The 13,701-nt window shown below is 55.4% G+C and overlaps 1 protein-coding gene across 2 annotated transcripts in view; it reads right to left on the reverse strand.

Annotated features, from left to right (window-relative positions):
- Positions 1–3,169: 3,169 nt before the first annotated feature.
- Positions 3,170–13,701, reverse strand: part of LMX1A (LIM homeobox transcription factor 1 alpha) — a 121,247-nt gene continuing 110,715 nt past the window's right edge. For both annotated transcript variants that reach the window (XM_019747321.3, XM_088801542.1), the window contains exons 5-9: positions 13,260–13,432; positions 10,487–10,564; positions 9,044–9,113; positions 6,642–6,812; positions 3,170–4,897 (exon numbers count right to left, since the gene is read on the reverse strand). In XM_019747321.3, the coding sequence (XP_019602880.1) occupies positions 4,737–4,897; positions 6,642–6,812; positions 9,044–9,113; positions 10,487–10,564; positions 13,260–13,432 (653 nt within the window). In that variant the 3' untranslated portion in view covers positions 3,170–4,736. The remainder of the gene's footprint in view (positions 4,898–6,641; positions 6,813–9,043; positions 9,114–10,486; positions 10,565–13,259; positions 13,433–13,701) is intronic.

Below are 13,701 nucleotides of genomic sequence, written 5' to 3' on the forward strand. Positions count from 1 at the left end.
CCTGGCCATGCCTCCTCCCGGCACGTGTATGTGTCTGTGTGTGTGCGCATATGTGTGTACATGTGAACAATTTGATTTTTAAAGTCCACTGGTGTCTAAAATTGAGGTACATAAGAAACAGTGTATAGAACTGCTCTGTTCCTTCCCCTTCAGGAGGCTGAGTGACCTGATCAAACTCCACATTGGTTGTGGATGCCCGAATATTAGTATATCTGGTGATGTTTAGAGAAGTTTGTTGGGAGGAGGTGGACCAATAAAAAAGCCACCTTGAGCTCCTTTCTTTAAGGGATAAAATCTGTGGTCTCAGGTTGTCTATACATCCTCAAGTCACAAGACAGTGACCCCACCCTCTGTCTTGCCGCCGTTGACCCCCAGTACCTAGAAATGTGTTGTCGGGAGCTTTCACTCTTTGTCACATGAGGGGAACAAAATGGGCTTCGATTTGTTCCTAACTGGGTCTGGCTTTATATATTACTTTGGATGAAATCTGACTGTGAGTCAAAGAAACACAAAACAACAGTAATTTAGAAAAAGCACTTTATTTCTCCCTCATATATATAAGTTAGGGGACAGATAGAGCAACATTAGGATGACAGCTTGGCCCCCAGAAATCCTCAGGAAGCCAGGCTCCATCTCCTTCGTCGTTTCCCCATGTGTGGTCTCCACTCACAAGCTCATCTCATGAGCTAAGATAGCTGCTCCAGCTCCAGCCATCACATCACATCTACATTCCAGCCGGGAAGAAGAAAGTGACACAGAGACGAGGAAGAGGGCACATGCCAGTTGCCTTTTAAGGAAGGTGCCGCAAAGATGCCCGATGACACTTCTGCTTATCTCACTGGTCAGGACTTGTCAAATGAGTACACTTTGCACTGGAGTTTGAGAAATGTAAGCCTTATTCCAAGAAACCCTGGACCAGCTAAAAATGGAGGCTATTATTTTAGGAGACAATAAACAGCCTCAGCCACATCTTGAAATAGGGAGCCTTGGATGTGCATTAGCAAGTCACTGGTGACACACACCTGCCACCCCCCAGCTGGACCAATGCCTCCAACTCTCCCATTAGTCCACCCTCCGCTCCGAGAAGGGCTTCTGTGCACGTGCGGTGCCTGGTGCCCTACCCCCGCACTTGCACCCACTCTGCGCCTTCCGTTTACAATCCCGCCTCCTCCTTTGCACCTGGTTACATCCTGCCCCTTTCTGAAGGCTCAGCTCAAGCCCCCTTCTCTTGGTGACGCGTCTTCTTCCCTTTTCCCAACAGCCCGTGTCATTTCCAAACGACCTACGCCAGCAATCTGACACGTGGCACACATGCTGAGGCCGTGCCTTTTCCTTTCAGCTAAACCATAAGGTCCGTGTGGCAGGAAAGGCAGCGTGAGTTCCCTGCACCTGTCACAGAAGCTCCTGGGCACGCATGTGCTCCTAGGACATCTCCAGACTTGCCACTAGAAGTCAGGGTGGGAGACATGGGGACAGGCAGAGACTGAGCACCCGGACAGCTACCGGTTTCTGATCTACACATGAAGGAAGATAACACCTGCCCATTCGAATCCAGAGGGTTGTCGTGAGGAACTCACACACACACACAGCAAACTGCTGCAGAAGCTGTAAGTGTGCAGCTTCTGTCAGGGTGTCTGACTGCAAACAACTGAGACCAGCTCAGGCTAACGGGCAGGAAAGGGTAACCACAGGGTGTCTGGAGCGCCATCTTGGCAACACATGGGGACCAGGGCGGCCCCAGGGCCCAGGCGGTGGCAGCTGTGTGGCCGTCTCAGCAGCTGCACTTCCAGAAAGGAACTGGCTGCACACAAGTTGCAAGGTTGTGCGACTCCCCAGACTCAAGTGCTGGGAGAGGGTTTGGTGACGTGTCCCTGCTCTGAGCTCATAGCAGCCCAGTCACCTGGATTTACAAAGTCTACACATGCTGGAAGCAGGTCACGTCTGCAAAGGAAACCAGGGTGATGGTACCAGAAGCAGGTGAATGGAGGCCGAGGGGCCAGGAAATAGCGGGGTCCACCAAAGGTAATAAACATGTGTGGCTGAGTGACAGTGGCCCCTTCCTTCGATTCTGGACACTTTGCCCCATAAGATACTACCAGCAGCCTCTTTAGACCTTGTCAGCAAACACCTCGGAGGGCATTAGTTTACCAGATTCTTTCCACTCCTGGCAGTTAGAACAAGTTGGCAGAAAGGAAACAGAATTTCTACTTGATGAGGGGAAGGCACCAGGAGAGATGGACATCTCAGCTCCACTGTCACGTGGTGAAGCGAGGGCGTGGGGAGAGATGGATACAGTCTCAGCTCCACCGTCACTTGCTCAGAGAAACCTTCTCTGACTCTCCTGACTAGGCCACCCATCTATATATTGCACTTAAACTGTTGAGGACTTTGGGGGGTGTACTAGGGAGCCCCTGTCTGTGGCCCGCCTCCCCCACCCCTGCCCCAGCTAGACACCCGCCCTCAGTCTTTCTCCAGTCGCATGGTTTTCCAGGCCAATGTCCCCATGATGCACACGGCAAGCCCCTGTGCCTGCGTGAGCGTGACAGTGATGCTGGAGTGTCCCCGGCCTCCTACCGCGGCGTCTCCGCGTCCATCTCGGCAGGATGGCAACAGCCCTCCCTCCTTGTCCTGTGGAAGTCACTCTTCCCATCAGTAAAGCTTTACCTAGGCTCAGCCCCGTGTCCCTGTTGACAAAACACCCATGTCCCCTGGTTCCCTGCCCACCGTCCGTGCCCCTGAATCAACAACAGCTCGTTTGTAAGAGGTTTTTAATTTCATCTTAGTTTGCCAAGGTTGAGGAGTGGAATAAAGATCTCTACGCGTTCACCCACATGGCATCTGCTACATTCTTCAGCGGACGTTTTCCATAGAGGTCTGCAGGGCCCCACAGCGTCTGCCCGATTCCCACTTGCCAGACTAGTTGGGGTTTCTGGGGGGCTTGCATAAATTATAAACAAGGGCACAAAAATCACACAACACAGACGCTACTGTAAGGGGATGTGTCCCTCTGGCCTGGCAGAGACTGATGGGCACGAGCCGCTGGTCCAAGGCTCCGACGTCCCGGGAGTGAGGCCAGGCTGTCCCGGCCCCGCCCCCAGACGAGGCCCGGCTGGCCCCGCCCCCCCGCCCCCAGACGAGGCCCGGCTGGCCCCGCCCCCAGACGAGGACGGGCTGGCCCCGCCTTCCCCAACCCTGGCTCCGGCTCCTCAGGCCTCGTTGCACAGAAGCAGCCCACCCTAGCACCACAACGGGGAACGGGATTTGGTGCCGTCCCCGTGTACAATGGCAGCTGGGCCCTCTGTGCTCAGGTCAGAAAAGCGAGGCTGAAGGAGGGGCCGCGGGTGGCCCTGCACCCATGCACCTCTGGGAGCGCCGAGAGGCTGCTCGGAAACAGACCCCTAGACCAGGGCTCAGCGCCCTTTCGATGGAAAGAGCCAGACAGCACAAATAGCATTTCAGGCTTTCGGGGCCACACACACTCTGTTGCATATTCTCCTTCGCTTTTCCTTTCTTTTAAAACTGTAAAAACCATCCGTAGCTGGCCGGCCATAAACATAGCCATGCAGGCCGCAGCTTTCCACCCCTGGTCTGGAAACCACGACGCCCTGCACTGAACCCTCAGCCACAGCCTCCTCCTGCCTGGAGGACCCTGGCATCCCCCTGGCTGCCCTGCACTGGTGTCTGCAGCCCAGGCTTTGCACAAGGGACCTTGGCAGGCAGAGTTGTCCCTGGGCCCCAGAAGCCCTCCTGCTCTGCACCCCCAGAGGTCCTCCTTCGCTTTGTGACCGGTCTGGTTGTATTTTCAGCAGATCTCAGAGGCTCGTCCCAGCCCTGCTCGCACGTCCCACAGTGAGGGCGTCCACACTGCCAGCCTCACCCCACACTTAAGATAATGACGCTCGAGAGCAGAACTGACTTTCCCAGCACCACCAACAACCACATGTCAGAATTTAAAAGAGCCGAAGAGTCTGGGCTTTAGACTTTCTAAGTATGTGATCAGGGATTGTTTTGTCCTCCAAGCCCAGTGACTCCACCCCAATGAGAGCAAAAACTCACGAGAGACACTGCCAGCCACACAGCGTGGCTGCCCAGACCTCCGCGACACTCCCTGACCGCAGACCCTCGGAGCTGTGGACCTGGGTCGAGCAGCCCCTCCACCCTGCCAACAAGTCCCTTCGAACTAAAAATAAAGTTTATAAAAGTAAATTATCTCATTTTATAACTTAAGTGCATCAAGCATTTCCTTAAATATAGCTCACACTGAAAATAAAGTCACTTTTGCTGTACAGTTGGTGTCTGCCATAGGTAGGAATAAACTTTGATGATAAAGGATGGAAGGCTACACACTCACGCACACGTCTGTCTGTCTGCTCGCCTGTCTATGGGTGTACGGAGGGATAGACCTCACCTCTTGACGAGAGCTTCCCCAGAACGGTGGGAAGTTGTTAGGAGTCTCTAGGTACCTAGTCTGCACGAGAATGTCTACAGTAAAAGTCCCTGTCCTCGGTGATAAACACGTCTTCAGACCTAACGCTAAGACTCTTATTAGAAACATTAAACTATGCAATCGTTATGTATTCGGTCTTTGGAAATGCCCAGAGCATCATACAACAGCATCCCCGACAAAAGCCCCTCCCCAGCCCACCTCTTCCCGGCCTCCCCATCCTCAAGCCAGCGACCCCTCACAGATATGGGTGTCCCATACGGGAGCCTAGCCACCAGCTCCAAGGGAGGACTCAAGAGGTGAAGTAAGAATTCTGCATGGAGTACAGGTGGTCAATGGGGTTCCCCACCCTGGGCTGCAGGGGCCCGGCTTCTGAGGTTGCTAGGAAACAGTCACCCAGGTTACTGAGGGAGGTGTCATCACTATCCAGGTCGTGGAAAAGAGGCTCAGCACCTGAAATGGAGATGAAACAGTGGCATGAGGGACGGGAGCAGGGACACAGCTCAGCGCTGGGAAACTCGTCTGCACCCAGCGAGTGTGGCCTGAGCATGCCCCCAGGAGAAGAGGGCGATGGGGTGCCTGGGGCGGGATAGAGGTGATCTGCACGGAACAGGAGGAGGGAGCACAGGCCCTGTCCACACCACGTCTCTAGTGACTGAAGCGCAACAGCTGGAAACAGTGTAAACCAGGAGACGACAGCACTAAACTGAGGTCAGCGGAAGCAAATGCAGAACCATCTAGGGCTCCTCTAGGGCTCGACTGCAGACGGGGTTCTTGGGGGGGGGGGAGAAAACAGCAGGGCTCTGAACGAGGCTGGGGAACCCTCGTCATCGGGCTTGTCCTGCAGCTTCAATTACTCATTTTACTACAGGACGCATCACGGGGACCTTTATGTAACAAGACCCCTGGGACTCGGAAGATGTAAGAATCTGCCAGGAAGTCATTTGCCGTTTTCCCACAGCTGTGGACAGGTACAGATGTCACACGTGACCTCTGAGGAGGCAAAGACGGTGGCCGGCAAGGGAGCAGGCATGACCACGTCCACGCACACGTGAGGGAGTGCGGTGAGTCTGTGCGGTCCTGGGAGGCTGGGGCTCCGCCAGCGTTTGGGGACACATGACATGGGGAAACGAGCAGAATTTTTTTAAATGAAGGCAAAGAAGAGGTTGTTTGACAAAATCTGTGAGCTGAGCCATCTGTCTCTGATCCTGTTTTGAAGGGTTGCTGAATAAAACTTCATTTTTAGCTACCAGGTTTATTTATTGCAGATGTCCTGGTCCAGATGAATGCATCGCACAGGCCACTGACCGTCTCTGGATAAAACTCTGGTGCCTGCATTTGGGGTGAACTTCAGCCCTCACTCCAGAGCTCACCCACCCCATCAGCAAGCTGGGCAGGTGAGTGTGGGGGGTCCCTCAGGTCTCCACACACCAGCATTTAAAGCACCCCCACTTTGGATCGGGTGGGCTGTGCTGGGGGGTGTACTTTTCACTTCACGAGTCAGATTTGGCTTCCGGAATTACATTAGGGCAGCTAACTTCTGTCCGCAACACACAGTCCAATTAGAACATTTGTTTTTGGGGCTTTTAGAGCGTTGCTTCACGTGACTGTTTGCTGAATCAGGGCCTCTGCTTGTGTCACGCAGCTACTGCTCACAAACACCTAAGTGTGGCATCTGGCATGGAAGGAACGACCTGGGAAAGTCCATCGCCACAGGCAGGCTGGCATTCAAAGCACCACCTCCTAGTAAAACCAGCAAAGAGGCAGCTTTGAAGAAGACGGTAAATGGAAGCACCGCAAAAGAACAGGTGTGCGGGTCTTCCTTCTGTGACCCCAGGGTAGTTTGGGGGGAAATGGGGGTGCTCTGCAGCTCCCGGGAGCATCTGAGAACCATGCTGACATGTTTGGGAGGGAATGAGGAAGCAAGCTGTGGAAGGGCCCTGTGGGGTGCCGGGCCTGTGGGCCATGGGGGGCCACCTTGAGGACAGCAATGGGGCAGCTGACCTTGGAGAGCTTCCTTGAAATGTGTCATTAAAACAAACGTGAACGTCACAGAGGTTCCTTCTTGGGCAGTGGTGACCACCACTGGGCGGACACAGCTGGAGCATTTTTCTTCCTGGGTCTTGGTTTCTCATTTATAGCATGGAGGGGACATCAGGGTTCCCAGCCTGTGCCCTACCAAGGGGGACCCCCTTACCATAGGGATGCATGTGGTCTCCAGGCATCTGCGGTGGGGTAAGGCCCTGTCGGAAGGGGTCCGAGCTGTAGACACTCTGCTCGATGGCCAGGAGCTGCTGTGGGGTGGGCAGAGCCGTGTAGGGGTTCATGATCCCTTCCATGCCAGCACTGCCACCACCATTCGTCTGAGCTGTGGGACAAAGAAGACGGCTGATCACCACATTCAGCCCAGCGTGCTCTGCTGGGAGAGAGGGAGGGTCTTCTGACATCACAGCCCCCACTGCAGGGCTCCCTGCCGAGCACCGGCCTTCGCTTTGGCTCCTTAGAGAAGAGGGTGAGGCCAGGTGAGGGCCACACAGGGAGCCCTGAACTTCCTGTGGCGTGTGCTAGGTCCCAGAGCCTATCGCTGCCCGGCCACGTGGGCTTCCCAGGGCTGCTTCAGTGTCCTCACAACATGGCAGCTGCTTGCCCAGCGTGTGCGAGCCAACAGAGCAGGAAGCAGAAACCGCCACGTCTTTCATGACCCAGCCTCAGGAGTCACACCCCAGGTCAGCCCTACTCAGTGTCTGTGGGGACCACACAGGGTGTGACCACCAGGTGACAGGCATCACAGGGGGCTACCATGGAGGGTGGTGACCACTCAGCTGTGCAGCCAATGTAAATCACTTTATTTTGCTTCCTGAGTCCTGGTTTCCTCGTTGATATAATGGATGGGAATGAGGTAACATCCCTGGGTCCCAGCCTGTGCCCACAAGGGCCTTCAGGGACCGTGTTGGAGGACCCTGGAGCACTTCCTTGAAATGTATCATCAGAACAAAGGCATCTGATGTTAGACACAGGTTTGCAGACACTGGAGTGGACGAATCTAAAGACCCTTCTAGCATCACCCCACTGAGAGTCCGTCAGTCAGTGGGGGACAGTGACACTGGCTGGGCCAACCTTGGGGACCTGCCATCCAGATTCCAGGAGCACTTTGGAACCATAACTGGCTACCGGGCGCACAGTTTTACGAGAAAAGGGGGACTCAGTTCCCCCTGGCCCACAACGCGCGGTTCTCTGAACAAGGTCCCATCAGCTCCCAGACACTGCTTCCCGTCTTCTGCTTTCTTAAGTCTCCTCCCCAGGAGCTGTCCTGAGAATTCCTCAAGGTCCCACGCACTGCGAGTTTGGGTTCTAATGACGTCTTGAGGCGTCCCTCTCCCTTTGGGCCTGATGGCGTACAGGGAGTCAGCTCGTGGCATCTGGGACCCTCTTTGACCATCTCGGGGTTCTGTGCAAGAGCTGTTCTTAGCACAGCCTAGAGCAAGGGGTGGAGGTGGGCGGGGCTCAGGTCTCCACCTTCCCCAGACCCGGCCTGTCTCCCTGCCCTCCCTGAGCAGCTGTCTTGTCCTATTTTAAGACACTGTTTGCCTCGAGGGAAGAAGCTAAGGGAACTCCTTGCTTCAAGAGTCAAGTCCTCGATGGAGCCTAGCCCCCGTATCAAGCACGAGTCCATGCAGGAACAAGGGGCTCTGCTTAGGGGCCTGACAACCACGGCCCCCAGGCGTGGCCCACAGACCAGCAGCAGCGGAGTTTGTTAAAGATGCAGCATCTCAGGGCCCACCTGGGCCTTGGGAATCAGAGCCTGTGCTTCACTGAATGCCAGGCGGTGTGCAGGCATGCTGAGGGGTGAGCCTCCCCGCTGTCGGGGCACATGGACCGCTCAGGACTATCCCTTTAAGGATGATGTAGTTTTCCTTGATTTTTTTCTTTACGTTCCTTGAAGGCTCACACATCTGACCTTCACTCCCTCCCCACTGAAAGCATGAGGGTACGTGCAGGCAGGGCTGCAGGTAGAGTGCGAGGCCCAGTGGCACGCAGAATCAGGGAGGGCTTCCGGCCCAGCTGCATCCCTCACTCGGCTAGGACCCGCGCAGTCTCGCAGAGCCTGTCTGCTCGTCCTTCCGTGACATGGGGACAACGGGAAGGTCTGCTCACCTCAGGGTGTCGGCAGGTGTGAGAGCACTCTGGGAACTACCAACATGCTCGATCCACCAAGCCGGGGTCTGTCAGCTGACTGCCGCTATTTCTACCATGTTACGTGAGTTTGGAAAGCGGGAAGTCACTGTGCTGTCTTCTGTTGAGTTGAATTGCTTGGAAGGAGGGGACTGGGCAGGATGACAGTCTGAGGCGATGCTGACATGGCCCCGACTCTCCTAGGGGCGCGGACCAGCAGGCCTCTCTCAGGGTGAGTGCCACCTCCCGTCGGCAACTCTAGGCCTGCAGCCCAGCCATTGAGCAGCTGGCACAGCTCAGCCTCGGTTCTCAGCGGGAGGTCCCAGCTCCCATGAGGATGTGTACTGGGCCTCCCAGAGCCCACGAGGGTCATTCACAGGCCTGGGCAGTGGGGGCCGCGGGGGTAGAGGCCCGCCCCCTGCTTACCGGAGCTCAGCCTCTGGCTGTTCTGCTGGTCTTGCTGCTGCTGCTGCTGCCGCCGGGCCAGCTTCTTCATCTGACGAGGAGAGGACCACACGGTCAGAGGTCAGGAGGCTGCAGCAGGCCCCGGTGTGGGGAGGGCCCGTGTGTAAGGCAGAGGGACAGGCTCCCTGGCTGTGACTCGTCAAGGAGCCATGCCTGAGAAACAGTGCCCAAGCTCCCCGAGTCCCAGCACAGGGCTCTTTGCTTCACCGACGTGGAAGGGCAGCTGGCTTGGTAGCAATACTGTGCCAGCCGCAACGGGGGCTCCCCAGCAATCAGGACATGCTGTGTGTGCTGTGATAGTTGCACGTGAGGCACGAGTGTGGGGGCTGGGGCCTGCCTTCCAGGTTAGACATGCAGCCAGAGGCCGCAGACCCCATGCGACTTGGGAAGTGCCAAGAGACTGTCCCGCACACACTGCCCGACCTGCTCGTCCTCGTGTTTGACGTGCCCACCAGGAGGGTCAGGCCTCCAGGTAAGGACCTCACCTCCCTAAGCGCCTGGTTAGCAACCAGACTTCCTGGAAGGAACATTTTAACCCAATGTTTCTCAAACTGTGTTCCATGGAAGGATAGGGTTCCAGGAAATGTTAATATACTGTGTGTGTGTGTGTGTGTGTGTGTGTGTGTGTGTGTGTGTGTGTGTGTGAAACGTTAGGTTAAAAGAAATTCTTTACTGCAAGATTTCTGAGCTCCAAACGTTCTCTGCGCTTTATGAACCCACAGGCTCCAGGTCCTCTCAAACCTAATAAACCATGAAAGCCTTTCGTGGAAAGGGCCACAGAAGACACACCAAGACCCTGTCCTGAGGAATTCAGCAGGGGACATGACACCTTAACCAGTCAGAATCAGACACTGAGAGATTAACTTATCACCCAGTAAAGATCAGGGCTCTAAGGGCCACAGGATGCATGATTAGCATAGAAACATGAATGAGTAAAAGGTCTAAAACAAACCAAAGATCTCGGCCAGGGGTACAGCCCCTGGGGGTCCAGAGGACAATAGGAAGGTTTGGTCCTACGTTGGGGGTGGGGTGCACTGGAGAGACGGTGAGGCATCACTGTGTCCCAGGCCAGTCACACGTGGACCACGTAGGTTTCTCTTTGAAATTCTAAAAGGACTTTGGTATCTGGGTTAAATGAACGTGTTCTTATCAGAAGACCCAGAAAGACATTTATTCATGCCTACGGCTGGCCAGATTCACAGTCACTAAAACTAACGCCCCATCTCTGCCCCGCTGCACGGCTGCTGTGGCTGAAATGATTGTTGGCCACAGGATGTTTGAATCAAGAGCAGGCCTTGAGCCAGTGAGTTCTGGTTAGAACCCCCGTCAGCAAGCACGACACCCTACAGGTTCATTTCAGGAAACCAGCCACACAGAGACAGACAGAAGTGAGGAGACGGCTACCTTAGCTCGCTGGTTCTGGAACCACACCTGGACCACACGGACGCTCAGCCCTGTCTCTGCAGCCAGAGTCTCCCTCACCTTGAAAAAACGGAGCATTAGAAACACACAAACATTGGCAAGTCACAGCAGGAGGCAGACGGTTCCAACGCAGGCAGCACAGGGAGGCCCGCAGGCCACGGCTCACAGAGGAGCTAGGTCGTGGCTCACGTCCAGCAACGTCCCAAACACAGAACATCGCTTCCGGCAGGGGAACAGACGGCACTTCACCAAAGAAAGAGGAAGGGGAATCCTCGTTGTGTAGAGGTGCACTCCCAGAGGTGTGTCTGGGTTTCTCTCACCCTGGGCATCAGGCCTTCACATGGTTCCCAGACATCACTGGCGAGACCTGTCGTGCTCTAGCTGCACGCGCATGTGCGTTAGCCCATTTACAGAGAACTGGGGGTGCAAGGCATGTGGAAAAACAAGTGGCTCTCTCTTGCTCTCTTCTCCTGCCCAAATTCAGTCACCTAAATCTTTGGCTCTGTCCCTCACAGCTCTAGGTGACTGCGTATTTCATGAGTATTTTTTTTTACGGTTACTCTGCGTGAGCCCTGCCCAAAAAGCGTAAGACAGGAGTCGTCGGGAATGTGGGAGAGCAAGGCAGAGAGCTCTCGGGCAGGCACAGACGCTCTGGCCACGCACACGCGGCCACTGGGAGCCCCGTCACCAAGAGATGTGTTTACACATCCGCCCTCCATGCAGGGACACGGTGAGAGGCTGGTTAGATTCTGGGAAGCAGATCGGATGGAAGGAACTCCGTGCATATACACACCAGTACGTGAACTGGAGGCCTTGGGGAGTCGTTGCCTCCTTCAGCCACTTGGGCTGAGGCTCAGGAGAAGTGGGGTGATTAGACCAGATTTTTAAAGCACATCCTTCTGCTAAGTAAATTAAACAGCAGTGTGCCCAGGGGCCCACCTCCATCCACCTGCTGAAACCCTATCCGTCCTCCAGGGGCCCAGCTCAGCAGCCACCTGTTCCACAAAGCCCTGCTGATTCCCCGGACTGCGGTGACCTTGCCGTTCCCTCGGCTCCCGTGGCCCCTGGCTGCCCGTCTGTTCTGGTCCTCAGAGCGCTCTGCCCAGGGTGCAGTTGTGTGTGCACAGGGTCCTCCTCGCCGGTAGCCTGGAGGCCAGGGCAAGCACTGGGCACAGGCCACAGAGGCTGGGAGTTTGGTGCACATATGAAAGTAAGTAAATACACCACAAGTGGCCATTTGTCCCCATGCAAGCCAACTCCAGGGTTATTTCACTTTCTACCAGCACCTCCCCTGGAGCAAGGAAAGAGAAAGGAGGTGTGGTGACGTTCCCACGTCAGAAGTGGCAGTGGACTATTTTATTGTCCAGCCAATGTCCCCCCTTTCCTGCCCCACTGCCCCCATGGGCACACACCTCACACCGGGCTCAGCCACACGACTTGTCTGGTCATGGAATGTGAGTGGATGTCACGTGCGTGATGCCCAGGAGAGGCTCCCGTGGGTTTGCCCGGTGTGACATGTCCTCTTGTCTCTGCCATCCTCAGAACAGCCCGCCCAAGTGGCCACTGTTCCGCCATCTGAAGGACGGACAGGTGAACCACGCCTGAACCTCAGCCCCTCTGGGCCACAGCCGACACACCCTGGGAGCAGGCACTCAGCTTGCTGGGAGCCACCAAGATTTTGTTTGTTATTGCAGCCAAAGCTGACTGATACAGAGAGGGATGCACGAAAAAGAATGCTCATAATTTTTAAATGCATTTCCTCCATGAATTTCAATTAAAAGGCTTTTGTATCTTTGTTGCATAAATGACAGTAAATGGGGTACTTAATAAACGGACACAGCTATTTGTGGCACAGACTGCTAATTGTCCCCAATACCGATTCTCTCCTTCCTCCTATCAGCAATCGAATCCCCATGTTTTAGCGGAGCACATGGCCACCCAGACAGGCTCATTTCCCAGCCCCCTGGGTGGAGGTACAGCCACAGGCTTACATTTCAGCCAACGCACATGAACGGAAGTGGTGTAAGAGCCGCTGGGTGTGCCCTTAACAAGGCAGCAGCTTGCCCTCCACGCCCTCTTTCTCCACCAGGGTGGCTGGGAAAAACGGTGACAGAAGCAGCTCTTGGGCCACGTGATGTACAGCAGAGTACCCTCCAGCCCCAGCTTTGGACTGCTCCCCTGCGGACGGTGACGTAAGAGAGAAATAAGCTCCCATCTCATTAAACCACTTAAGTTTTTCTTTGTTTGTTTCATGAAACTTCACAGCAGCCTGACCTGTAACAGCCCCCACCCCCAAATGGGAAACCCAAACACCCATCAACAGGTGACTGGACAAACAACCTGTGGGACAACCAGATGGCAGAGACTGTTTAACACAGGAACGAAGGAACTACCCCAAGGGCAAACCCCCAAATCACCACCCCGAGAGGAACAAACGACACCAAACAAGACTGCACATTCCAGACACTGCAGTGTTAGTCTTTGTCACACCCCTCGTGGCACTGTCATCCCACTGCTCTCCATGAAATTAAAGGTGGGAGCAAGTGGCCCGCTGGAGTGGGCGTGTGTGCACAAAAGCACGGGAAGCTGCTGCTATGGCTTCAGTGACCCCCGGAGTGTCCGGCCGGGCAGAGGCCACCGCACAGACTGACCGGCCCCCTAGCGCCCTTACCGCAGGGGCCCTTCGACACCCCCGCGGCAAGTGGGCACACAGAGAAGCGGGCCCAGCCCCCCTCCTCCTGCTCCCCTCCCGTACCTTTCTGCATGGCTTGGACGACACTTCGAACGAGGCCTTGAACGCTCTCCTCTGCTGGGTTGTCAGGATGGTTCTGGGACGCTTGGGGCGCTTATGGTCCTTGCCGTCCTCAGCGGCTCCTTTCCCTGTCCCGTGGGCAGACTTGCAAAGGCTTTCTTCATCATCACTTTTGCCTAGAAGAAGCAGGAGACACGGTGTTGAGCCCCTCAAAGCCACTCCCGGGAGCTGTGCTAGTCTACAAAAAGGCCCTTGGGTCCCCGTTCCCAGCACGGCCTTATATCAAGTGCAGCGACCCCTGTGGCACTGGCCTGACAGTCTCCAGGAAGGGCTAAGGAAGATTCTTCCAAAAGCCCAGACGGGAACCAGACAGCCCGCCAATGCAGCCCAGCCCTGTCTCCCAGCTGTGACCTCGGGCAAGCGACTTCATGACTCAGTTTCCTGA

Source organism: Rhinolophus sinicus, chromosome 11 (assembly GCF_057876585.1).
Source record: "Rhinolophus sinicus isolate RSI-liver-muscle chromosome 11, RSI-T2T, whole genome shotgun sequence".
NCBI classification, from domain to species: Eukaryota; Metazoa; Chordata; class Mammalia; order Chiroptera; family Rhinolophidae; genus Rhinolophus; species Rhinolophus sinicus.